The sequence below is a fragment of the Ascidiella aspersa genome, chromosome 3 (assembly GCF_963924565.1).
Source record: "Ascidiella aspersa chromosome 3, kaAscAspe10.2, whole genome shotgun sequence".
In the NCBI taxonomy this organism is placed as follows: Eukaryota; Metazoa; Chordata; class Ascidiacea; order Phlebobranchia; family Ascidiidae; genus Ascidiella; species Ascidiella aspersa.
Window position 1 is genome coordinate 10,751,885 of NC_139449.1, and position 26,522 is coordinate 10,778,406.

The 26,522-nt window shown below is 35.2% G+C and overlaps 3 protein-coding genes across 4 annotated transcripts; 2 read left to right on the forward strand and 1 right to left on the reverse strand.

Annotated features, from left to right (window-relative positions):
* The first annotated feature begins 5,486 nt into the window (after positions 1-5,486).
* LOC146159930 (alcohol dehydrogenase class-3-like) lies at positions 5,487-10,642 on the forward strand. The gene is made up of 11 exons (XM_083385772.1): positions 5,487-6,453; positions 6,673-6,762; positions 6,863-7,016; positions 7,136-7,233; positions 7,538-7,660; positions 7,754-7,840; positions 8,086-8,215; positions 8,590-8,720; positions 9,806-9,941; positions 10,150-10,288; positions 10,494-10,642. The coding sequence occupies exons 1-11, from the start codon at positions 6,430-6,432 to the stop codon at positions 10,516-10,518; spliced, it is 1,137 nt and encodes a 378-aa protein (XP_083241898.1). The 5' UTR covers positions 5,487-6,429; the 3' UTR covers positions 10,519-10,642.
* On the reverse strand, positions 10,620-12,408 carry LOC146159931 (pleckstrin homology domain-containing family B member 1-like). Its single transcript, XM_083383731.1, has 5 exons — positions 12,272-12,408; positions 12,011-12,163; positions 11,829-11,928; positions 11,242-11,585; positions 10,620-10,898 (listed from the first exon to the last, which is right to left on the reverse strand). The coding sequence occupies exons 1-5, from the start codon at positions 12,312-12,314 to the stop codon at positions 10,762-10,764; spliced, it is 777 nt and encodes a 258-aa protein (XP_083239857.1). The 5' UTR covers positions 12,315-12,408; the 3' UTR covers positions 10,620-10,761.
* A 3,294-nt stretch (positions 12,409-15,702) lies between these two features.
* Positions 15,703-25,770, forward strand: LOC146159932 (polynucleotide 5'-hydroxyl-kinase NOL9-like). Of its 2 annotated transcripts, none has more exons than XM_083385416.1 (12): positions 15,703-16,255; positions 16,630-16,746; positions 17,290-17,497; positions 17,811-17,961; positions 20,767-20,919; positions 21,099-21,268; positions 21,448-21,599; positions 22,642-22,817; positions 22,989-23,087; positions 23,218-23,389; positions 23,845-24,042; positions 25,557-25,770. In XM_083385416.1, the coding sequence occupies exons 1-12, from the start codon at positions 16,109-16,111 to the stop codon at positions 25,659-25,661; spliced, it is 1,848 nt and encodes a 615-aa protein (XP_083241542.1). In that variant the 5' UTR covers positions 15,703-16,108; the 3' UTR covers positions 25,662-25,770. The 2 variants fall into 2 exon arrangements, with proteins under 2 accessions (XP_083241542.1, XP_083241540.1); XM_083385414.1 differs by having other exon boundaries at positions 15,704-16,255; positions 23,215-23,389; positions 25,557-25,767.
* Positions 25,771-26,522: the final 752 nt, after the last annotated feature.

Consider the following 26,522-nt stretch of genomic DNA (forward strand, 5'->3'; position numbering starts at 1 on the left):
CTGATCAATCTTCTACTAAATAAAATTAAGCATCGATTATGTCGTTCAGAAAAAAACGATGCTGTAGCAATCTTGGATATTTAACAGAGTTTAGTATTTGATGTTCATCAGGACCTACTACTGAACATTGCGTGTTTACCCCCAAAACTCTGGGCCTCGGAAGTTTTTATCTTGGTTTACCTTTTTTTGATAAGACTTTGCTTGGGGTAGTTTTTTACTTAAATAAATAAAGAGTTAAGTTTCTTTCGGAATTGTACTGTGAGAATATCTGCACAGGTGCCTACTATCAACAGTGGACACGTTTGATATTTTTTATTATGCTACTGATATTTGGGCACAGGATAAGGCTGAGGACACACAATAAGACCTATAGGACAACATTGTCTAAAGCAGACTAAATTATAAAACCAACGACACAATTGTTTGCCACTGACTGGCGTTAGTGAGGGTAATTGCAGCTGCAGGGGTTGGAAATTGGGTTAGCGTTAAAATTATTAGGGGTGTTAGTGTTAGTAATGTATATACTTAGGTACGGTGGCCAACACGAAGCTCGTTTACCGGTTTTATGCAACTCTTTGGATCGTGTTGAATTTCATATTTTTGTTAGATTGTAGGCCTAAGTCTACTTCGGTTAAGTCGCCGATTTACTTGGTTACTGACTTTTGCAAACCTGCCTTAAAAAAATATCATAACTGAATTAACTATATAAACACACATGACAGTAATGTATTGGAAATTTTTATTTTGGTGCGTAACATTCAAAATAAATCTGGTTCAACAAAGATGCAGGATGTGCATGAAAAACGGCGTTTTTTTTAGTCATTCCTGCCCATTTGTGAGGTGTTACTCTGCGGTTAGAACCCCAGAAGTGTGGCTGTTGGTCGCTGACTGGCTGGCCAACCCTGAAATAAGGGGTAGATTTTGGGCTTAGGTATAAGGTCGTATAGGCCTAATTCTGACCATCTAGGGCTTACTCCGACGGATTTAAAAGTTGTTCCGACGTAGACCTATTACGACTATTAGGTATCTCTTATAATAAATAGCAAAGTTTGCCCGCCTGTCGCCGGCATGTGTTCTCTTAGACCAGGGTTTTTTAAGCTTTTTTCCCCTTATTACCCATTTCTGTCCAGATCAAAGTCCCATTACCCAAAGTCTGATTTATTTATTTTGCTATTTGGCCATACTAAAAATATAAAAATCGTCATTTAGAAAAAACAACATTTAATGTGAAGAACGACATCAATAGTGTAAGTGACCAATTTTAAGATAACCATTTTGTTTTCCAGAGGTTAAGCTTGCAATATAAGCTGCAACCTTTTGCATTCAAACCTTGCAAGTTCCGGTTCAGTTCGTTCAAATAAGAAAACATGTCTGCTAGGAATACCACACTGTTCTGAAACATTGTTGTTAAAGTATCCGTCAATTCTTCTTTATGTTGCATCTCAAGAAATTCAAAGAACCTTGGTAATAAACACACAAGTCGAATTAACATGTTTCCTTTTAAGAGCCAGCGTACAGAAGTATGAAACCAGAAAGAATCATACTCCTCTTACTTATCTTGGCAGAATTTTCGAAAGAGTGGTGTATTAAGGACACTCGCTTTTATGTGATTCATAGCTTTAATAGCACAATCATGTGCTTGGTTAAGTGGCTGTAGCATAGTTTTTTTTATTCCAACACTTCTCTATGTATGATGGAGTTCGTTCAATAATGTTGGGATTTTTCTGTTTAATAGGTTGTGAAAAGCCAGATCGCACCCTAAGCATAGTAGGTGCCCCATTCGTGCAAACACTTCCAAGTTTGTTCCAATTCAATTTTTCTGTTATAAAAAAGTGTTCCGCTAGCTGTAGCACATGTCGTTGTATGCAAAGGGCAGCAAAAAATATTGTCTTTTCTAAATGTTTAGTTGCGAAGATACCAAACAAACAAACAACATCAGTAAAGAAAGATTTGCAGCATCAGCAGACTCATCAAGCTGTAATCCAAACACAGAAGACGCTTTGGTAATTGTGATGAGTTATGATTTGATATCACAGGCCATATCTACAATATCGGTACGGGATTTAACAGTGTCATTGGACAAGAAAACCTGCTTTATTTTAGACTTTGAACCCTCACCCAACAAAATATCAACACTCTACAAGACAGGGCTTTATCAGTGTCTCAGCGATCTTGTATGTTGTTTTAGTCTTTGCCGCCTGTAGATAAACTGTATAAGATGCAGTCACTATCGTCTTGGAATGGGTTTGACAATATCCTGTACTGTCTAGTTTCATTTGTTTCAAGCTGGCTGCTTTGATTTGAAATAAGTCCTTGTTTTGTTAGCGAATGCCTCGTGGACGTTCGAAAGAAGTTGCTTCAATTGGCGGTACTTCATGGAAGCATTAGAGAGTGTTTTAAAACAAATGACACATAGTGACTACTTCCCACCACCTCTCTCTAAAAAAGTGCATCCATAGTCCATAAAATCTTCGTTGTATTTTCTCTTAGCTTTAGCCATACTTTTGCAATTGAAATATTATAATGATATTATAATCGAAAATCAATGCTTTGCGGATAACTCAAGTTATAACACTTTAGCGCTTCGCGCGCTCTCAGTATGACACTTCATTCTTCCTACAACAACTTAATTTGAAAGAGTTGTTCAACAAAATATAGCTCACTCGTCCCAACACTAATCTAAATGTACACTTAGCTATACTACTTCAAACAACTCAACCAAGAATATGTAGCGTCGTTAATGTATACCCACGTGTAGTGGAATCTTTATTGTACATGCACAACTTTTAGCGTTCCATTGCCCTTGTCGCGAATAATCTATAAACAAACCTTTTAGCGACATCGCTTACCAAAGCTTCCGTTTTTTCACCTGTGAAACAGCCACCGCACAGTTCACACGATAGATGTGCTGTTTCGCCATATACTGTAAACAAACGATATGAGTAATCACCAGGTAAAACATCCGCACCTTTTGAGAAGTAGGCCGCTGTAAAATGTCGCATTTTTTCATGCAATTTTTCACCTTGTATAAGCAGCGCGTTATATCAATATAATCAGTTTGTGTCCAGCCAATACACTGAGCGGTTGTTGCTTGCTGGCTTGCTCAACACCAGCCAACAAAAACTGTGTGGATTTGTAATCAGACTACAGCAACACCAATTGTAGAAGTAGGAGATTGATAGGGGCAAGAGCATTTAATAGAGACTCATTAATCTACCCACTTGCTACAAATACCTTTAAAATTAAACACTAATAGCAACGCAGCCATCAAGCTTGCTTATAAAAACAGCTTTAACCAGTGTAGTGGGATTCAATTTTTTTTCTCAGCCGGTTGCATCACAAAAGTCACATTTTCGGGATATATTTAAAGTAGTTGCAAGAACAGGATGCAACCCAAGATACCAGGGAATGCTGCGTACTGCTAACTGGCTAAAGTGAATTCCATCACTGCTAACAGTCACACTAAAAAGCAGCAGTCGTCTCATTGCTTGTACTTATGACGTAACAATTAAGTTTCATACAAACAACCACAAAAGGAAAATTACTACAATTACAAAAATTAACACAATGTATTATGTGCAAACTGTTTCGTGCGAACTTGACCACTAAACCTTATGAAAACAACAAACACGTGAGCTACTTGGATCTCAAAAATCAAAGTACAGAATAAGATGCAAAAATCCATTGACAGTAACCAGTAATGTTAACCGGTTCGCTGATCTCATAAAGTTTCGTAAGACGGTTCTATAGAACCGGTGCGAACCGGCTGAATCCCACCACTGGCTGTAACCGTACTGATTATGGAAAAATAGCTAGACCAAAAGTGCCCGCTACTCCTCTGTCTCGTTGTCCTGAAGCGCAACTTCAGGACAAGATTGAGCGGTCCGGCTAGTCTTGCCCATGCTCCGCGTCCAACAACTTCACGTCTTTCCTCTTCCTCTGCAATTACGACGTCATGACGGTCGTCAGTTCCTGATTTCTCTACTACTACAAGCCACACACCGGATTACCGCCACGTGACCCAACGCTCGACCAGATATAAGCCAAGCGTCGACATCTTTCCTTATTGTCCCGCGAATGAACCATGACATCTTAAAGCCCCCGTGGAGAGCTTGTACAATACAAGGTCACTCCCACGTGATTACAAACATCATTGTTGCAGAGTTGCCAAACGCTTTCTACCGAAACCTATAGTTGAGAAGTTTGACGGCGTCCCGATGGACTACTGCAGCTACATCAATCGATACACCATACATATTGACAGAACGGTCGATTTCATCGACTTGAAGCTCAACAAAATTCTGCAGCACAGTGGTGTCCGCGATTCCCACACTGTTCACATAAGTGGAAGATGTGTCTAAAGTTCCCTTAGAAACCGGAGAAGATCTACCACTTTTAAGCACCCTGCTGAAGATTAACCCGTCGATCGGCCTTCCGCCTCTTGTTACCTATTCAAGACTGCTACTTCCGACACCGCTACTGACTTGTAGCCTACAATTCGCCGCCGATGCATTTTGGAGGCGCTCGTTGGTCGAGTACCCGCGTACTATAATTACGAAAGGGAAGTGACACGACAAAAACGCAAACTTAAGAAAGAACGACTTCGTTTTTGAATGTCTTTAGATTTTGATGGACCACATTACACCTCGGGGTCTTGCGTGTCGTCAAATTGTACGCGAACAAACACGACGTTGTCCACAGCGCTGTGGTGATAACATCTGGAACGTTGACGCGACCAATAGCAAAACTTTGCGTCATCCTACCAGCAGCCGCAGACGATGGACAGTGACGATGATCGACAACAGAGTTCCTCGATATCCATTGTTCATCCATGATTCCCGATCACCTGTACCGTTTCTAAACTGTTTTTGCTTTATACCGCGCGAAAATTGTACGTCCACTATCGACATTTAATACGCAAGCAATAATATAAAGAAGTGCCGAGTGTTACAAAGTTTGATTTCTACAATTACAATAAACAAAACTGGAAAAACATGCATCAACTCACACAACGTAGGAACAAGAACATTTATTGCTCTCTAATAAATAAAATGGTTATAAAGGACTCACCAATTAACCAAAAATCTTATTTTTGAAGATTCCCCAAAATTTCTCGGCACTCTTAAACATTACAAATAACACCACCACTCAGTTGGGAACCACTGATATAGACATTGTCGGAATTAAGGACTTCTTTCACGCTTCCATTTTATGATCAAACGTTCATTCATAGAATCGTAGTACTGACATGGTCACGTGGTAATTGCCGCATTTTCTTGCTTTGTTGCACACATTTACTACGATTTCTATGTCAGTACACATGTCTACGTAAGGGAGTGTGGCATTTAATAGGATACTCAAACATGTACTGTGAAGGCAAAATTAAACAAAGCTTTGCAATAAACCAAAAATATGCTTAGTTATACAATGTTTTATGTCAGTTTTATAACGCGTTAATTTAACAAACGTTGTCAAACCTAAAAGTATAAAAAACAGACGAGGGTGACAGTTTGGCCTCATTTGGCCAAAAACTATTTGGCTTTTATATGTATATTAGCAATACACAAACCTTTAAAGAAAAAAATAATATTCATATACGTAAATATTACCATTTTGCTGAGACTGATTTATAATAACTATGAGCAATAATTATTTTTGAAGAGTTTGTTCATACTGTGAGAATTTTAGCATGAAATTTCGACAATTAGATAGTAATATGACTAAATATTAATATTCATGTGTATATTTCAACAGGTAAGACATGACCACCGTGCTATCAGAGCTCCACTAAATCGAAACTAAACAAACTGTCGTAGCATTTCAAAGAGCTTACTGTCAGGTCGCTTATAGATTTATCGTACATTCACATAATTCAGCATAGTTCGCTTTCAATGAAATGGCGGGGTGGGTCTGTTGAAGAGCACTCGTTGTTGCACTTGTCGTACTTACCAAACTGTCAAGTGGGACATTGATTTATAAATGCAATGTTAAACTAAAAAATGGTGTGCACGTTTTATTTTTTTCAATATTTTGTATAGCAAACATTCAAAAAGATTGTTTTTATAGTTAATAATAAATAATCTAAATAAAATTTTTTTAACAAAAAACTTTCATTAAAAGTGGTCATTTAAAGCGCTTACAGTTTTAAGTATATGGTGTAAATACCTTGCGTAGTATAGTCAAATCATTTATCTAATTGACCAGGGCCAGCTCAAGCTAATTGAACAATAACAGAAGTACACTAAGAGTCATTGTAACACTGGTATATGGTGTATGGCTTGCCATTAATACAAATTTTGTGATAAGGGCTTTACAAGGACAGTGTATTTCACTTGCTGGGACCAGGTTTTGTCTAATTGGCGATAAAATATCCTTAAACTTTATACTTTTTTTGATTACTCAATATTTCCTTGATCCTAAAACTTCCTGATGGCTTGTGAAACTGCAGGAAAGGTGAGTATATACATATATCTTTACTTTTGATTATCACATAACTTGAAATTTAAATAATATCTCAAAACCATTTTGGATATGATTAAGCACTGTAACTCCTGTCAAAACCTAAATATATGCTAATATTAAAATATTTACAGAATGTTGACATGGCTATACTGCATAAGTTTGGTATAAAAATTATGTGTGATTTACATTTGTTACGTTGCACTTTAAAAGGTGATCACTTGCTCAGCAGCTGTTGCATGGGAAGCCAAGAAACCACTTGTCATTGAACAAGTTGAGGTTGCACCACCTAAAGCCCATGAAGTAATTATTTTTATTTTTGTAAATGTCTGGTAGTGCTAGTGTGAAGATTCTCAAACTTTTATTTCATGAAGTACATCAATATAAAATTTTTTTTTTTAAGGTGCGCATCAAAATTGCAGCAACTGGTGTTTGCCACACAGATGCATTCACGTTGAGTGGAGAGGACCCAGAGGCTTCATTTCCTGTTATATTCGGTCATGAAGGGGCTGGTGTTGTAGAAAGTGTTGGTGAAGGAGTAACTGATTTTAAACCAGGTAAAGTGTGAAATGAATTATAAAATATAAAATTTTTCGAAATGTGAGATTTATAATAAAAAAGATACATTTTCAGCAATATCCTGTGATGGTGTGTATTATATCTTTAATGTTGACAGGTGACCATGTGATTCCTCTGTATATACCACAGTGTCGAGAGTGCAAATTTTGTAAAAATTCTAAAACCAATCTTTGTCAAAAGATTCGTAGCACCCAAGTAAGCATAGTTTTTGATGTGTTAATTTATCAAATAACTATTACATACTTTTATCAACTTTCAATTCAAGTTTATGAAATTTGTTTTACAATATTTTGCTTGTAAGAAAGTATCTGGTTTGTATCAGCATTTCTATGATATTTCTTTGACTAAAATATTAAGCAACCCTCTTCTCAGTATTTGAGTCACCAGTCACCACACAGTAACTCTTTACACACCTTTCAAAGGACCCCTATTTGTGGAGCTAAAATGGCATAGTCAGACAATCTATTCTTATTCGGATTAATCATTGACTTTATTATAGGGTAAAGGGCTAATGCCTGATGGCACCTCGCGATTCACATGCCGTGGCAAAGAGGTTTTTCACTACATGGGAACATCAACCTTTAGCGAATATACTGTGGTGGCTGATATTTCTCTCTGCAAGGTAGGACACCAGTTAACCCGATACAATCCATATCTTGCCATATGAGACTTAGCACAAAAGCTTAATACACTCCTCGATCGCCTTTGTTTGCAGATTGATAAGAGTGCACCACTTGACAAAGTTTGCCTTTTGGGTTGTGGCATACCTACTGGGTATGGCGCTGCTATGAATACTGCAAAGGTGAATGTTAACACAATACACATCTTTCCTGTACATTTAAGTGAATTTAAAACAGCCATACATCACAACAATGTTTTTTTTAATAATGATGAATTATAATTTATTAATAACATTTGTATCATGCCAGATTGTCATCATAACCCTTAATAAATATAAAATGTGTACAAAATCAAATATGTGCATATGTTTGAATTTTCCTAATATAGCATTTTGTGCAAATTTGAGACTAGTCCATATTCATGCAGGTTGAGGAAGGTTCAATTTGTGGAGTATGGGGTCTTGGAGCAGTTGGTCTGGCTACAATCATGGGTTGTAAAGCTGCTGGAGCTTCAAGAATATTTGCTGTTGACATAAACCCAAAGAAATTTGCTGTTGGTAAGTAGAGATTTTTCTCCTACATCGTTAGGTTCTTATGATCCACTTGGTAATTATTATTTGGCCAAAATGCATTGTGGACTACACACTGTTTTGCATTTAGCACTAACCTTGATTTTCAATTTTGTGCACAGACTTTTAATCATGCTTTTGTTTAAATTGAATACAAATTATTAGATTGATTAACAAAAGTGTCTGCAAGGTTTGGATGCTAATCATGGCAATAATTCACATTATAGCAACCTTAATTTTTGCTAAGAATACAGCTTTGTAAGGTAAAACATGCCACTAAGTTTTTTTTAGATTGTAAGACTCACTTGTATGTAAGGTATTACCAACTCAACAGTACCCCAATTGTCTTTTTTTATGTAAAGCTCAGGAATTTGGGGCTACTGATTGTTTAAATCCACTTGAATTGAAAGAATCTATAGAAGATACAATTGTTGGAATGACTGATGGTGGCTGTGACTACACATTTGAATGCATTGGAAACGTTAAAACAATGGTAGTTAAATAACACACACACAAGAGAATGTTTGTTTGTTTCTTGGTTTTAACCAACATATCCTGATTAATTATATGAACAAAATGTTTGAAAAATTGCATTTTTTCACTTTGCTTTTGCGGTTTAGTCCTTAAATTATGAATTTTCTTTGCAAATTCATGAGATCGAGCCTTAAGTTATATCCTCAGGAAGTTGCAAGTATTTTGCAAATGCATTCTGTTTTGTCTATGAATAAATTACCAAACAAGAGTAAGAAAACATTTTTTTTTGCAAAGTTTGAGATTTTTGTTATTACTAGACCTAACTAATAAGGAAATGACACTTCCAGGATGGGAACAAAAATTTTGTTACATTCTGATCTAATCGTTTGTGTGTTTTAAAATTAACGATTTTAGTTTAAGTATTTGTTGAAAACTATGCTTTACTATAGCTCATTTTTGTTCAAGGCAATGTTTTGTAGTGTGGTTACCATATTAAGTGTAAATACTCAGTGTTGTAAACAAGTCATTTTGAAATGACTTAAAGTCCCAGTCAAGTTATTTGTAAAATAACTTAAGTCCAAGTCAAGTCTTTTTGAATAAATAACACGTCAAGTCCCAGTCCAAGTCATAATTAGAGCAAGTCAACTTCAAGTCACGACCTTGTCGTAAAAATAAAACGTTGAACTATTGGAAGTTTTGATCTCGTACGATTATGAGCAATAACTTAACTAAACTAAGGAAAATAACGCAACTTATAGCAAACAAATTGTTTTATGGGCAAACATTTGGATAAATAGCTCAATTTTATTAAAAAAAGACTTACAGAAAGCACTTCAATTCAACCTAAGTAATTTGCCCAAAAGACTTAAGTCAAGTCAAGTCATTTGCCCGAATGACTTAAGTCAAGTCAAGTCATTGACTTAAGTCATTACAACACTGTAAATACCTAGACCCTATCAAATGGCTGTCGTTAAGTATATTTCATCTTGTACAAGTAATATACAATGTTTTTTTGAAAATACATACGGTTAACACTATTGCTTTGTGCAAACATGAACTGAGAAATCTGTCCCTTAAAAAGCCCTAATGTTTTTTAATGTACAGAAATCAGCATTACATTCTTGCCACAAGGGATGGGGAGTGTCCGTTATTATAGGTGTAGCTGGAAGGGGTCAAGAGATTTCAACCAGGCCTTTTTACTTGGTCACTGGAAGAAGTTGGAAGGGAACTGCATTTGGTGGTAAGATAAACTTCAAAAAAAAAAACATCAAAAAAAATTAGTAACAAGATCCAACAGACAATCATTAGCTATGCCCTGTTTCTAATAAATCGGAAAACCCTGGTTGTATACATATATACAAATATATAGTTTAAGAACCTTAGTTTCTGCCATACATGCACATGGAGTGTAGCATCTGACAAGGTATTATCGTTTACTTTTTTATTAGGATATAAAAGTGTGGACAGTGTTCCACTTTTGGTCCAGGCATACCAAGACAAGAAGCTTAAAATTGATGAGTTTGTAACTCACACTTTACCTTTAAGTGAAATAAACAAATCATTTGACCTTATGCATGAAGGAAAAAGGTAAGCAAAGTTATATTATTTAAAGTGTTTTTCTAAATCATAATATTATATTTGAATTTCTGTCGGTGTTTGCTAATTTCAAGTTTTGTAAACTATCAAATCATATCTAACCTCTAAAACATTCGATTGAAGTATAACATACAACCTAAATACCATCTTTCTTAAGATACGTTTATAGGTGTTTATTTTGTTTGTTTCTTTTTAGTTTGAGAGCGATCATCAATTTCTGAGGAGCCACATTGAAAAAATAATACTTGAGCTTTATTAAATTAAATTGTGAAAATGCTTTATATTAATTTCCTGTTTGGTGCAAATAAACTTGCTGCCACAATTCATGTTTTAGTAATTTATTACAATTGGCAAAGATTGCACTTGAAAAAAGCATGTACAGAACTTTACAGCAGGCAGCATGTCATACACACCAAGCAATCACAGATAACACTAAATGTACAAAAGAAATAAAAGTCAAACAATTAAAAAAAAAAGAAAGGGGACCACAGAGCAGCCCCAAGCATTGCACCAGCAGCTACTCCCCAGAACATATCTCCCCGGCGGTAGTAGTAAGGGTCATCATTTTGGATTACTGTCACCACTTGCGAGTTCGGGTTTACTGAAAAATATTCAATTTATTATTTATACTGCTTTTGTGGTTATCCAAAGGATACCAAGCATCTGCATATAGAGAAACAATGTCCCAACTAATGTTTGTTGATTTGCAATGTTCACTTAAACGTTCACTATGATTCAGTGGTGCCACTTTTGGTCAAATGGGTGTATTATTCAATCACGAACTAATTTTGCAAGACTGAGCAACAAATAAGGTAATAAAATAGAAATATTGATGTTCTGAAATGCTTTATGCCATGCCTAATTGTGTTACAAGAATCAGTCAAAATGTCTCCCCATTCAACAAGGTTGCATAATTATGACTACAAATTTGGCAAATAACTTACTGTAATATGGTTGCCCAGCTGAGTTGTACATCACTTGCATGGGTGTGCCATAGGTAGGATTGTAATACATTGGCTGTTGAACTTGCTTTCCACTTGATTGTGTTTGACCAGGTGGGGGAATGTTTCTTTGTATTGGGTATTGGGCTTGGTATTGCTGTGTTGGGTAGTATGCGGGATTGGGTTGTGCTGGGTAATACGTGGTTATTGTTGTAGTACCGGGACATCTATATCCTCCCCGATAAGGATATCGTGAAGTTGTGTAAACTGTGGTGGATGGTGCTTGAACTGGTGGTCTGACTTGCTGATGAACAACAATCATTTCCTCCAGCATCAGTTTCCAAGCTCTATCAATAAACAACAAAGACAAGGAGCTCAATTTTTTTTAAATGTGAATTATTTAGCATCAATTAAGACTCAGTCAATAAAGGACTTTATGTGACTATACTATGAAGGGATTTTATATTACTAAATAAGGTTTGCAATAATGCCTCAAAGAGGGATGTCGAACTATAAAATCTAGGATAGACTTTGACCAACCCTTATAACCGACATATAATATTAATAAACAAGAGACATAAAAAAGTTACAAAGCCTCGTCGGAGTTTAATGCAGCAACAATCACATCATCTCCATTTTTTCCAACAAGTTTTAGCAAGCATCCATAGTTATGACCTTCCGGTGGTTCCACTGCATAACAAGATTGAAACATAAATAAGAACTAGTAGACTAACTTCAGTGTTGTGTAATAAAACATGTGATTATTAAATACCTGAACATTCTAGTGCAGTTTCAATTTTTTTGCCATTAGTATAAATACTAAAATTCCCGTGTCTCTCTCGAAGGCTTTCGTCTTCATAATATGCAAAGTTTCCATCAGCATAAAGAATAAACCAGTTTTTCTTCCATCTTTTTAGAACTGTACCTAAAATATAACAGAAAATCGGGATGTTAGAAATGGCTGTATGACTACTTTATAGATTTGGTAAATATTAACGACCCATATACAGAAGATCAATGCAAATTTTCTTACTTTGCCGAAGAAGCCATCCACTTTTTAAGGTTCTGATAGACATAATTCAGATACGTATCTTCGTTACAGGCAAGAAATATATTCTCTAGTATAATTCACACAATTTCAGACACTGTTACGTGATCAGCTCGATTCAAGTCGAATGCATAACAAGAGACAAAAACCTACGCATTATCACGTGATGTTTACCAAATACGTCAGACCTCGTGATAAAACTATTCATTTGCAATGGTAATTATTAGGATAAGCGATAGATTTCTTGCTTGGTGGGTCAATCACATTTAAAAAACATTGAAATGATGATTGTTAAATAATGAAAATATGTACTATGGATAACATGGGCTGTCCACCCGATCCGTTAGAAATCAGTGCATTTCTAAGCAAAAAGGTCTACGACAATCAGGGCATCCAATGGCAGAAAAGTCTCGACTTTTAGACCTTGAGGTCCTGGCAATGCACTGATTTGGACCTTTAGGTAAACTCCCGGCGAAGATAAATTAAAAATATTCATTAAAAGTTCAGAAAAGATAACAAAAAATGTGAGATAGGATTAATAACACTTGACCCACCTAAACCCTAACGCTAACCCGAATCCTAACCCAAATAATGTGCGTTATTTTAATAATTCTTTAAATGCTGGGGAAAAAAGCCCAAACTGGGATGGTTTCTCGTCCATTGTATTTAAGATTATTACGTCACAAATTGAGGTATTGGGGCCTGAAGCGTTATAATTATTAAATTATCGCACATTATTTGGGTTAGGGCGCTGGTTAGCGTTTGGGTTTGGTTGGGTCAAGTATCGTTAAGCTTAATCTTCTTATGCACATTTGTCAATGCAAATTAGTGCGTTATCCAAGACCTTAAAAGTCTAAAAGTCGGACTTTTTGATCCTTTGAATGCACTGATTGTCGTAGACCTTTTTGCTTAGAACTGCACTGATTTCTGACGGATGGGGTGGGCTGTCGTGAAGCAATCTTATTTGGAACTCCGATTGGCTAAAAATGTAAATCTTATTGCTTCGTCACAGTTGAGCAAAGTCGTGCTATTTTCAATATAGGGACTCCCCAAGTATTCGTAACCCACGCAAACATTATTTGTGGCTAAAAGAAGCTTAAAAAGTGTTTTACGAATAAATACTTACCAATTACTAACAGCAAAAGCGAATAGGGACATAAATTTACCCATAACAGTACGTATTTTAAAGAACCAAAGTAGCACCTTGTGGCAAGCGGTAAAACAGCATTAAAATTGTACTGATCCATGTCTCAATTTTGATCGTAAATACGTTTATTTTTACTTTATTTTTTTTGTGCTAGCGCTTTGGTGCTGTGTAGCTTCTGGTCTCTGTCTGTCTATAGCAGACCTGGGCAACATACGGCCCGCGGGCCGGATCCGGCCCGCCAAGCAGTTTAATCCGGCCCGCGGCTTATTTTCAATAAAATACATGGGCTAACCGAAAACCAGGGCATGTATGACAGATCTTGTCAAGACCCCGCCAAATTCAATTTTTAGCCTGTTCTAAATGCTAAAACGGAAATTATTTTCGCGCTTCGCTCGAATCTCTTCTGTGTTTGCTATGGTCCGAGCGATTTTTTGGCAACTTCACGGACAAATGACGTCCTCTGCTCAGTGACACTCTCTCCAACAAAAGTTTAACAAACTTAGCCTAATATTTAAAATATATATAAATATTAGGCTAAGTTTGTTAAACTTTGTAACACATCGGTAACTTAAAGTTTTAAAAAAGAAGAAAAAACAAATAGATAAGTTTCTCGTACGAAATTTTCACGTATTTTAATCTTAAGTTTTGGGTCAATGCGCTCCACAACTTAACTAATCTAATATATCAAGCAATGTACATTTTTAGTCGGTGCTCAATGTTTCACGTACCATCTAAATCTAAATTAAAGTTTGCATTTTCAAACAAACATAGTCGCAAATTTTTCACACTTCGCGCGACGTTTTGTGACCTTTTTTAAATCCCACTTAAATTTCACATTTTCGCACAACTCTAAACATAATAACAAATTGGTTGATTATTTGTTTTACACCGTTAGAGTACGACGTCATATTGTATGTATTTCAGATCCTATGTTTGACCCGGCCCGCCACAATATTTTAGGTTTCTCATGCGGCCCGCAGCTAAAAATAATTGCCCACCCCTGGTCGATAGGCTAGCCGTACACTATATCTACGACACCAAACCACATTTTTGTTTTATTGTATTAAATGCTCTTGTTGTGTTAGCTTATTTTCCTTACTTGGCGCTGGTCTAAAATCCTACCACAACGCAAATTACTTGGGTTAGGGTGCGGGTTATGGTGGGTCAAGTATTATTAATAAATAATGAATATAATAATACTTGACGCACCCATACCCAAACGCTAACTCTCACCCTCACCCAAATATTATGCATTGATTTAATAACTGTGGTAGGCTTCTAGACCAGCACCCCTTACTTTCTTTGAGATGGACTGCCTCCGTCACTGGCTAGGCCAGACCACTTATCTGTGGTCTCCTTCATAGCCACTTTGGAAAGTATAGCATGTGCACCTGCGAGTTGTTTTTTCAGCTTTATAAAGTTCACCCCGAAAAAAATCTGAACTACAAATACATTTTTTTGTTCACCCTTATTTATCGCATGTATGCAATACTGAGTTCACAATCCGAAAATCATAAAGTGCACCCGGAAATTTGAAACTGCACCCGAGGTGCACTTTTTTACCTTTGTTGGTACCCGTCACCAAGATTTTTTCGGCTGTGCACCTGTGAGATCTTATAGAGATCTGCCATACTTTCCAGACTAGCTTCCTAGTTCTCTACCCTGCAACCTTTGTGATGGAATAAAATAAACTAGCTAATTGTACAAACAGTAGACGGTCACACTCTTACGATGCCCTAGAAAGTTATATGCAAATGCGATAAAGGGTTTATCATCATAAGGGCTGACTTTTGTTTTTACAAGGGTGCTTAGCATCTTCTGCTAACTATGACTTCCAAAATAGCCACTGAAATGTCAATTTTAAATGCAGAAAAAAATAACTTTAACTTTTAGTTTCATTGTTTTCATTCGTTTATAAATGCGACAAATGTTCCTGCTCTTGTGCATTTTGGGAAATGTACCTTCTCCTGAGTTCTAGTGATTTATTTTAGGAATAAGAGTCATTACGATATCACTGAAGCATTGAATTAATAAATTAACCTAAACTACTTAAAATACTATTTTATCAGCGGATCGACAATTCAAAGCGGTATGGTAATAAAATACAATACAACATAATTAAACCAGGACCGGCAAGTGGTAGCATACACTTTTTAGGAAAGATAAGTGCAATAGCAAAGCAAACTGTAACAGGATTTATAGATATTTAGTGGACACACATTGGCAACTGCAAAGATGTTCAGCGAAACACAAAATAAACTTGGTGAACCGTATGAAGTTTGATGGTTGGAGAGTGTTCTAAATATGGGGCAAGAAAAAATATTTTTGTTATCCTACTGAAGCGATACATACTTTTAATTACACATAAAAATATAGAGTCGCCTCTGATTGCTCAGTAATGTATAAAAAGTGATAAAAAGAGTAGTAAGTCCCCCTAGTCATGGAATATAAAGCTCAATATATGGTTGACTTTTTTACCAGTAGATTTGTCATTGTTAAAGGGGGTCTAATGTTTTTGTCATTGTTAAAGGGTGCTCGACCCAAATGGTCTTAATAATTTGTTTTTATAGCCCGACTATGGTCATAACTATTTCATTTTTATAATTTAACAACTTGAATTAGGAATTGTTCTTAACACTCACTTGTTTTTACTTTATGCAGAACCCCATAGTAAAATGCCTTCCTTTAAAAGAAAACAAACTGCAAAATGTCACCAAAAGTCAAGTAAATTAATATCATCTAGTAATTCTGTCTCAAAAAAAAAGAAACATCAAGATTCGGATAGAATAACAAAGCTGAAATTGCTGCAAGTTTTAGACCAGGTAATGGAAAAGTTTTTTATACAGATATATATACATATATATTATAACTGTATTTTTCTAAAAAATCAGTGCCCAATTGTGTAAAATTAATAAACTGTGTATTTGTGCCATTAAACTGTTCTAAATGTTTTTTTTAGTTTTTAATTTTACTATGTGTATACTAATTTATGCTTCTTTTTGTTTAGTGATGTTGCCTGTAAAACTAGGTAACATGAAATATTTTTTTTAAAAGAAAAATATTCTGTTATAAATGAAAAGTTGGTAGCTATCAAAAACAATTGGACTGCCATGTGACAACCTTGACTGATAAACATTTATAGTTTAAATGAATTATTTCATTCTTGTTATGACCTAGAAAACTAAATTGTTTTAAGGAAAAGCAAAATCCAGGAAAGTTGATTTCTGAACAAGAATCCACATCTGAGTTTTCAATCATCGCCCTTGACCCTGATTCTTCTAAAGTCCTACTGGCTTCAAAAAAACACTCTAAGGTGGAATTAACTTTACATGTTTATAAACGCCACTGTACTTGTGGTTGTTGTAGGAAACAGGCCCTCCAAAAAAAGTTGTACACATCTTGCTAATGTGCAACGAATGTGCACTTTGTGTGTATGCATGTATATGTCATGAGCATGCATGTGCACTAAATAACCTCCTAAAGTACTATTAACAAATGTACCAAATTGTAGATTTTGTATGAAATTCATTAAGTTGTTCAAATAAGTGATTCCCTATTATGGGAGTTAGGCTTTATTTAACTTGCAGACATAGCTGCCTCACATTTTGTTTCTATGATACGTTGTGACTGAAACCTTGATACAAGCTATTACGTTTAGTCTTGGAGTAGCTTGCTGTAATTTTAATCGTATGTGATGCTTATTTTAATTAAAGTGATGTCAGTTAATTAGCAAAGCGAAATAAACCCTTTAAAATATTTTTGTTTTACCCTAACTTCTGACCATTTTATTATATATGCAACAAAATGTATAGTGTATAGTATATATATCAGGGTAAACATTACACTTTTTCTGCAGACTTACTGTAAACTTCATGGATGTGCCAAACTGACTGCAATAAAAGGGGTGTTTTCAATCAATGGATTCTTGTTTAAGCCTGGATCAGTGCACAGATTGTTTGCACCCCTTTCTCATCCTGCTACCGTTTTGCGTATTCACACTAACGAAGAACTTGGCATTACAGGTTCAAACACACACAAAAACTGCCATCTCCCTAATATTGAAGGTGTGTCCTGCTTGACTTTTTTTAATTTTAACACCAGTTATGATCCACGTAAAATAGTACGAAATTCCATTGGATTGCTCTACTGCATTGTAATTGAAAACAGGAAAATCTGCTTTAACATAAAGCGTTGAATTTTGTTCTTTGTATTTCAAAATGTACCTTCAACAAGGGTTTATATTTTATTATCATAATATAGCTCAAATTAACAATTCTATTTTTAATCTTTCACCCATACCATGCAAGTGTGATAGCTAATTTAACAGTGCATTACAATAACAGTAGGTAAAATGTAAAAGTTGTGTTGTTCTTTCAGAAACAGTTGAAAAATTTGATACAGTTATTTTGTTTGAAACCATGCCAGTTGATGCTCTGCCTGGATTTCCGGATCTATACATTCTAAGACCAGACGATGTTGAATCTAGCAATAATCTATGTTCGGGTTGCTGGTCTTGTGAAACCGAAAGGTGTTTTTTCAAGTTTGTGTTATGGTTAATGGTAATTGAGTGTCATTTAGTGTCAAATTTCTCAAAGACAAGTATTCATATAATTTTGCCTTTTTGTTTTGTAAAAGTCACAGTTAGAGCTGATACTTGATACCAAGTGGAACTTCAATAAAAATATAAAAGCCATAATATTTGATAAAAGCGACATTTCGCAATTTACAGACGTTTCAGCAATAACTCATGCCATCATCAGTGTAAAAAACCAAGTGAAGATAAAAGCGTTAAAACGTAAAAAGAAAGGAAAAAAAGACAAAAATAGCACCGAAAAAAGGCGATGTATGGGTCAATGCGTAGCGCTAGGTATTAAAAAGATATAAAGGTACCGAGGTTGTATCTATATTAAGTTCAGGTTTGTGGTGTTGGCTCATCAGCGATTCCAGCAAAAAAGGCGATATTTGTCATGCCGCCAACCCAATAATTCCGGTTTGTTGAAATTAACCTTCTGTGTTGGATTCGCGAGCAAATGGGCACAAACTTCCGACTTTAGTGACGACTGGTGTTCTTTCATACAGGTCTATAGGTTGCGTTGCGTTTGGCCGATGTAAGTCTGGTTGCAGCTGCATTGCAGTCGATACACCACGTTGGTTTTGTGGAGTAGCGATGGTGAGTCTTTTAGGGCAAACCAGGCGGCCAGCTTTGACGTTTCATGAACAAACCTTAGCTTATCCTTTGTGCTTCGTTGAATAAAACGTTGGATTTCACGTTTTATGTGCTGTGAAACAGGTCTGACAAATGGAAGTTTCATTACGCTACAACGCACATCTACAACCGGCTTGATTTCCGAATCCTTTTATGGTGGCGATTAGTAAGGATTTGTGAAATAGCACGGTCTACAAATGTATTGGGATATCCACTGCCCAACAACATGTTCTTTATTGTGGCAAACTCAGCGTGTATGATTTTGTATGAACTGGCTATGTTATACGCCCAGGTTAAAAGGACGTTAGCTAAATTCCGTTTGTACGTAAAGGGAATAAAACTGGACCAGTTGGCATAAGTACCCGAGTGAGTCGGTTTGCAGAAAACTTTGGTAAGAAGGCCTTGGTTACCGTGTTGTAAAAGTACATCTAAATAGGTTAGTCCATTAGGTCCAACTTCCTGGTGAACACAATGTTAGGATGGATAGCGTTTATGGTGGTGAAAAAACGTTCTAAAGAATTTGAATTTGAAAACACAAGAAAAAGGTCGTCCACATACCTACATAGAACTTCAGGTTGGTCTTTCTTGGTGGTTTTCTATAAGGCCTGATCTATGGCAAAGTTCATACATACGTTCCGCCATCAATTTTCTTATAGTACGATCCATTGAATTGAAGAGTGGTGCACCTGGTTGTCCATTCCAATAGCTTTTTCAAACGGCTCTTGTTAAGTCCCCTGATGTCAGTCACGCCATCTGTGAAGACTAGTTCGAGAATGAGCTTAATGACCAGGTCGACTGGAATGTTAGTGAAAAGACTTTTATCGTCAAAGGTTGCCATGATCTTACCTTTAAAATCTTTTCCACGAATGATCAAAATAAATTCTAAGGTATCTTTGATGTTTGTTGAATGCGAGCGAAGTGACGATAAGGTAACATTCAGCGACTTCGCACACGTGTAACTAAACCAACCACTTGATGCAAGAATTGGCCGTAAGGGGTTGTTATCCTTGTGAATTTTTGGTAATCCATATAGTGACTGCTGATGTTGGATATATCTGATGATAATCTTGTTCTGTGATTGCATCATGGTTCTTCATGTACCGTAAACAGTTTTGGAATTTGATCAAATTTGTTATGTTGTCATCGGTATCACATTTTTTAAACCTCTGTTGGTCATTTAAAACATTTAACATTTTATTATTTTAGTTTTTTCTGTCCATAATTACTACACCATTCCCCTTGTCCAGTTTTGAAATGACGATGTTTTTGTCGTTACGTAATTTCTTTGCAGCATCGTGTTTGCGTCCGTTAATGAAGAATGCTGAAATATACTTGTTGTTAAGCGTCATCAATTTCTGTTTAAGCCGGATACGTTCAGCATTGGATAGCATTTGTCGAATTCCATAAATATATTCAAACTCTACTCTCACATTTGATATGTTAATCCTCAAAGGGAAAAAACAATAATCTAATCCACGTTTCAGTAAATTTTCTTCTGCAATACTTATGGGCCTGTTGGACAAGTTTTGTCTTTTTTTCCTTTTCTTTTACGTTTTAACACTTTTATCTTCACTTGGTTTTTTACACTGATGATGGCATGAGTTATTGCTGAAATGTCTGTAAATTGCCAAATGTCGCTTTTATCAAATATTATGGCTTTTATATTTTTATCGAAATAATATATGTTTGAGGTATAAGATATGATTTACAATCATTGCAGAACTTTCTTCTTTGAAATTCCATTTTTTTCAAGAAATTTTACGTAAAAAAAAACTTAACACTAAAGCAAATTTCAGATGAATAAGGTTATTTATATATCGGAATAAAATACTAAGTATCAGTAGCCCCCTAGTCTAACATTTAGCTTACGGAATTAGGTTTGCTTTAAAGTTGACAAGATATATAAATGCCTAGGCAACATATTGTTGCCAGTTTTTAAAGTCAAATATTAATGTTCTCACATTTTCGGTTATTATAAAAACACATTTCAGGTTATTTTTAACACATTTCCGACTATTATAAAGCTTTTCGATTAAATTTGTATTTAAATTTATACTGACTGATGTGTAGAAAAAATAAAAGCAAGCAATACTCAGCAATAAACTTTGTCTTTTTCATTTTCCACAGGTGTTTTAATGAGCATGAATGTTATAAAGATTCCGTCAAAGAAATCCTGACATACTCTAGTGAATCTAGCAACCTGGTTGTTGTAACCGCAGGAGGAAAAAATGTTGGAAAATCCACCTTCAACAGATACTTAATCAACCATCTGTTAAACAGGTTCATATACAATTTAGTATTAGTAGGATTGTTTATGTTTGTCATACAATGGGCTGTTGTAATTCAAGCTTTTAACATGAGATATAGTTATAGAAACGTTATACTCCCCAAAATCATCTACTTTAGTTATAAAATTTTGATTACAATATTATATTTCCAATTGTATTTTGGTTGTTTAGGTTTCCTTCTGTGTACTATCTGGAGTGTGATGTCGGACAAACTGAGTTCACCCCTTCTGGTATACTTTCCATTAACAAGATTGAATGCAACCAACCCCTATTAGGTCCGCCACATTCACACCAGCAACAGCCAGTATACTCCTGTTTTTATGGCAACAACACGCCAGCGGGTTTGTCTTTTTCTAACAACTTATAACTGAGAGAATGCCTAATTTTAAGCATATTTTAGTAAGAAAAAAACAATAACATGTAGGTATTTTTAAATCAACTATTTTGCTTCAAATCGGTTTGATCACCTTTTTTGCAACAAAAATCTTTACTAAAATAGGCATGTTATTTACGTTTTTAGGCGATCCAGACAGATATATAGAGTGTATAAAGAATGTCCTCCTGCAGCTGTGGAATAATTTACATGGAAATGTCACTGTGCCAATCATAGTCAACACAATGGGATGGAATCGTGCTTTGGGTTTACAACTTTTGGTTGACACTATAAGAATAGTATGTATGCCAATTTGAATATTTGTTTGTTTAATTAAGTGTAGCACAACAAAAACAATTTTCGAAATGTTTTTTGTAGCATTATAATTGCAATTAATGGGGACAAATATTTTTTTTTTGCGAATGTATGCGTAAATTCACATAAATAATTTTAATCTTTCTATTTTGTGTTGCCCTTAACTTAGAGTAAATACTTTTCGGAACAACTATCTTTTTAGTCTTGAACCATTTTTTTATTTTTGCTTTACACATTATTTTAACTCTATTTATAAATGAGACAAAGAAATAGTAATCATTTGCAAGATATCCTGATTAATTTAAATAAAAAGAATTAGATGTAGCAAGCAGTGAGAGTTCTTAAGCTCACAAAGATTCGAGGCGCCTTTTCATTGTTTCATGTATCAGTTAATTTTAATAAGGCTGGCTGTGTAACTAATTTGCATTGAACTTAATCTTGACATATTATTTGCAACACACTATCTGATCTATGAATATAAGTTGCAGTAGGTTATCCCATATTCAGAGGATCATATTAATACCTTTCATGGTCCGTCATCTGTTGATGACAGAGCACAGCGAATATCTTGCACAACTTCAAGACAGTTGCACTACTTTATATTTACAAGTACTGCTATCTCCAACACAGCAGCTAAAACCCTTTGGTGGCCCAGTACTGGGCCCCACAGTTTGGGAACCACTGCTATAGTCAGAAGATCAAATTAATACCTTTCATGGTCCGTCAGCTAGTGTTGCGATCTTGAGTTAGGAGTACTTTACAAGCTCAGAGCTCCATAGATTATGTTTTTATATTCTGCAGCATTGTGAATGAAATTGTGCACAGCCTACTTCAGCATTTTAATAGCGATCATTTTCACTTTAAAATTTAATGCTTATTTCAAAAATATTTATTTGCAGACGCACACATTTGTATACTTCATAAAAGCTAAAAATTATTAGTCATAGATGTAAAAAAGAGAAAAGCATATTTTCGATTTTTTTAAGTATTATTAACTGACATAATATAACATACCTTATTTCACAGACCCAGCCTTCGCATGTGGTACAGTTTTCCTCTGACAAGGAATCTAAGAACATAACACCCTTATCCAATGAGTTTGTGTGCAGTGCAAACGGCTGGGCTACAAGTACAATCAAATTTAAGACCTGGCAGAAGTTTAAGCATTTAGTTTCTTCTGTTCAATATACGGCGCCAAAGTTGTAAGTCGGTTAACCATAACTATGTAACTAAAAAAATTAGCTGTACAAGTTAAGACTTGAAATGTTTTCATACTTCACTGACAACATTTTGGTCACTAAATTTAATGTTTATTTGAAATCAGGCAATGGATAAGCGCATCAAACTTTTAAATAATAAACGTTGTATCATAGAATTAAATACATGGCACCGGATTTAAGAAACATGGCACTTTTGAACTATCTGTCGAACCTTGTGGCAAATTTTCCAGAAGATCAACATTCATATTCTGGGTAAGTAAGTATATATGCGATAACGTATGCTAATCTAAATATTGTAGATAATTAACGCTTTTAAATTTCCTAATATTATTTTAACTTTGTTTAGTTTTCTATTTAAATGCAATACTTTTGTTTATAGTAGTGACTCCCTACTAGATCGACTGCAACGTATAAAGCCCTACAGAGTTTCTGTCAACACTCTAAAGTTTTTTAACGCAACCAGTTGTCCTATTAAAAGGAAACATCTCTATAGGCTTTTAAACACTGCGGTCGTGGGCCTTTGCTCAGTATCCGATGAAATTTATCCATTGAAGGTTCGTATATTTTAACCCTATAAGACTTTTAGCAACGATCTCGTGGTTTATTAGATTTGTTTGTAATATTAAACCAGACCATCATACCCATATTCCAGACTTGGGCAACTAGATAGTTTCTAGTTCCCTTATATAACGAATTAGAGGAGTATGCGGCTTAATTCTAATCTAATTCGAATTTTACCGAAAATGTTACTTTGTCTAACGGCATTTAGTCTCTCAGTTATAAAAATCTTTGATTGGAACCTACCATTCACGTTCTTATTAGAATAATTTGCGATTTGAATTAAATTGATTGTGAATAATTAAATAAAATTCTAGTTCAAATTTGATTTTCTAGGAATTCAGTTATTCTAATCTAATTTGAGAAAACTCCAAACGACCGAATTCTAATTATAATCTAATTTTAAAAAGCTAAAATAAATCTAGTTGTCCAAGTCTGTCATATTCAACAGGGTTGTAACGACGAAGAACTGTTGCACAAATCACCCGCGATTTTATGTCTTGGTTTGGGTGTGGTTAGAGGTGTCGACCCTGAAACACAGGAGCTGTTTATTGTTACCTCCATTGCCCCCGAAGTTTTGGAGACTGTGAATTGCGTCATTTGCGGAAACCTTTACCTCCCAGACATTCTACTATTAAAACAGAGAAAGGTTTGTTCGTTACAGTATTATATTGCAATTTCAGCCATTGGTGGTAATATATATTATATACGTTTGTTAGATTTCAATTAATTTACACAAAAAGAAAACGATTTGATTTATATGTGGTCCGATCCTAAACGTGCGGTACTTTATTTTTAATTACAATGTATAGAATGCAACTTATTTTCAACTAAATCATGATTATAGAGGACGACAGCGCATTAATGGTGCTATATAACTACTGGGTGAATAAAAAAAAAAAAAGCATGTGCACTTTTTGGGTATGCATGCGTATTATAAGGGTTGTTTAAAAAAACACTTTTTTGTCAAATTTCAGTGGGGACCCCCTGGAATTGTTAGGTTGCGTCTAAAAACCCCACAAACCAAATCTGAGCACGTTTAGTTCAGTATTGACCGTGCTACGTCAATTTGAAAATTTTTGAAAAAATAAATTATCCCCCCCTCCCCCCCTATAAATCTTTTTTCTTTTTTTGCATTGCCTTGCAATTGAATAGCCATAAATAAACCAGTTTTGCAGTAAAAAAGTGAGTAGTCATGCTACAAATGTCACATTTCAACAACATTTGTTAGGCTGTTTTGTATGAAAAATGGCTTAAAATTTTAAAATAAAGTAGATGCAGCACAGATGACAAATCAATAAAATAGTGCTTTTAGTCTTCACACAATTATATCAATTACTTATTTAAAGTTCAAAAAAATGTGCTAAAAAGCCATTTTTCGTACAAAACAGCCTAACAAATGTTGTTGAAATGTGACATTTGTACCATGACTACTCACATTTTTACTGCAAAACAGGTTTATTTATAGCTATTCAATTGCAAAGCAATGTAAAAAAAGAAGAAAAAAAGGTCAGGGGGAGTATAATTTATTTTTTCAAAACTTTTAGCCCAAATCTGAATTTTCAAATTGACATAGCACGGTCAATACTGAACCAAACGGGCTCAGATTTGTTTTGTGGGGATTTTAGACGAAACCTAACAATTCCAAGGGGTCCCCACTGAAATTTGACAAAAAAGTGTTTATTTGACCAACCCTAATGCGTATGTTATGTCCATGGCTGTGAAGAAAATAGATTCCTCAGGCACAATTAACAAATGTAAATTGTAATTGAATATATGCTTAAAAAATATAATTAAGTGATTAATTATTGGGCGATTCAAAAAAAATTTGGTCTAAATTTGCACGTCAGGTCAAAATTATTTCAAGTCAAAATCAATTAACAATGCACTTAAATCGTTCGCAAATTAAAAACCCAGTTGTTTGAAATTGTCCTTCAGTTAAAATTTCATTATATGCAATGACATTCTAATGTATTGTATCTTGATTAGTGCAATGCGCGGTGTATATACGCGAGATTGCCGAAATATTGCGCACGAAAAGCATACAAGCCAGTCACCCACCGAGTAGTGGCTTGATTAATCGTGTTAATTTTGTTGTTTTTCTTTGCCATTTTTGTTAGAATTTGTTTTGTTTACGAGAAACGTTTCTATTTTTATTTATAGGTTCAAAAAGATGTAACCCCTTACGCCACCAGCAGCTACCCTTATGAAACTGTCGGGGCGGGAATGTTTCGAGTTCACCGAAAGTTTTCTAAATTCCCTTCCTAAAATGGAAGTCCTTTTTCTACCAAGTTGTCGTGATTTTTCACATTTACGTAGCTGAATAGGCTAAAACAGGGGTGGGCAGAGAGCCAATTGCAGAAAATACAAGTGTACCAGACAGCCTCAAAATTATTTCAATACAAAAACGGTAAATAATGGAAGTCAGCAATAACAGAATTGTATAGAACAAAACGGTGATATATATATAATCAACTTAATACTGGAAATATAACAAATAACACAAGCACAATATTTATCAATATCAGTCTTTTTTTTGTTAAATAACTTTTCGGATTCTATGTCTAGTGGTAACGGTACGTCGTCATAAACGAAATGCTGACCTAAACAAAGAAAAGAAAAAAAGAGAAACGTCTATTATAAACGGTACTCTTGGTAGCCTTTACAATTTTGAGGGAATTTTACAACTAGAAGAACCGCAGTTTGCCCCCCCTCCCCTCAGCGAAAAGCTAGAAGGATTTTTAAATTGTCGAGTCAAATCTATGGGAAATTATGGTATGACAATGGCGAGTTTTTTATGATCTAAAAATAGTTACTTTACTTTTTAAAATACCGGTATATCACCTGATTTTTTGAGCATTAAATTATGATCTCCGTAACAGCGAACGAAACACTTGAGTAAAAATTAGTATAGCCACTGGTCTCTATAAATCTGGGTATAGCGCAAAACAAGTGGTTGAAAGTTGAATTTTAGAAAGCGCGTCCGCCAAAAATACCAAAAATTTGGCCCACCCAATCAGAATTTATCACCGTTCGTTTTATCTTTGACAAAATATGATGATAATAACTGTAAAAGTGGCCAACTAAAATACACAATTGCGTCTCCCTTGAAACCGCCCTTGATATTTA

Coding starts and splice junctions, on each gene's coding strand:
- LOC146159930 (XM_083385772.1), top strand. CDS start 6,430: ATGGCTTGTGAAACTGCAGGAAAG. Junction 7,841..8,085: donor CTGCTATGAATACTGCAAAG/GTGAATGTTAAC, acceptor ATATTCATGCAG/GTTGAGGAAGGTTCAATTTG. Junction 8,721..9,805: donor TTGGAAACGTTAAAACAATG/GTAGTTAAATAA, acceptor TTTAATGTACAG/AAATCAGCATTACATTCTTG.
- LOC146159932 (XM_083385414.1), top strand. CDS start 16,109: ATGCCTTCCTTTAAAAGAAAACAAACTGCAAAATGTCACCAAAAGTCA. Junction 17,498..17,810: donor CCATCTCCCTAATATTGAAG/GTGTGTCCTGCT, acceptor TTGTTCTTTCAG/AAACAGTTGAAAAATTTGAT. Junction 24,043..25,556: donor TACTATTAAAACAGAGAAAG/GTTTGTTCGTTA, acceptor TTTTATTTATAG/GTTCAAAAAGATGTAACCCC.
- LOC146159931 (XM_083383731.1), bottom strand. CDS start 12,314: ATGTCTATCAGAACCTTAAAAAGTGGATGGCTTCTTCGGCAAA. Junction 11,929..12,010: donor AACTGCACTAGAATGTTCAG/GTATTTAATAAT, acceptor CTTGTTATGCAG/TGGAACCACCGGAAGGTCAT. Junction 10,899..11,241: donor AGCTGGGCAACCATATTACA/GTAAGTTATTTG, acceptor AATATTTTTCAG/TAAACCCGAACTCGCAAGTG.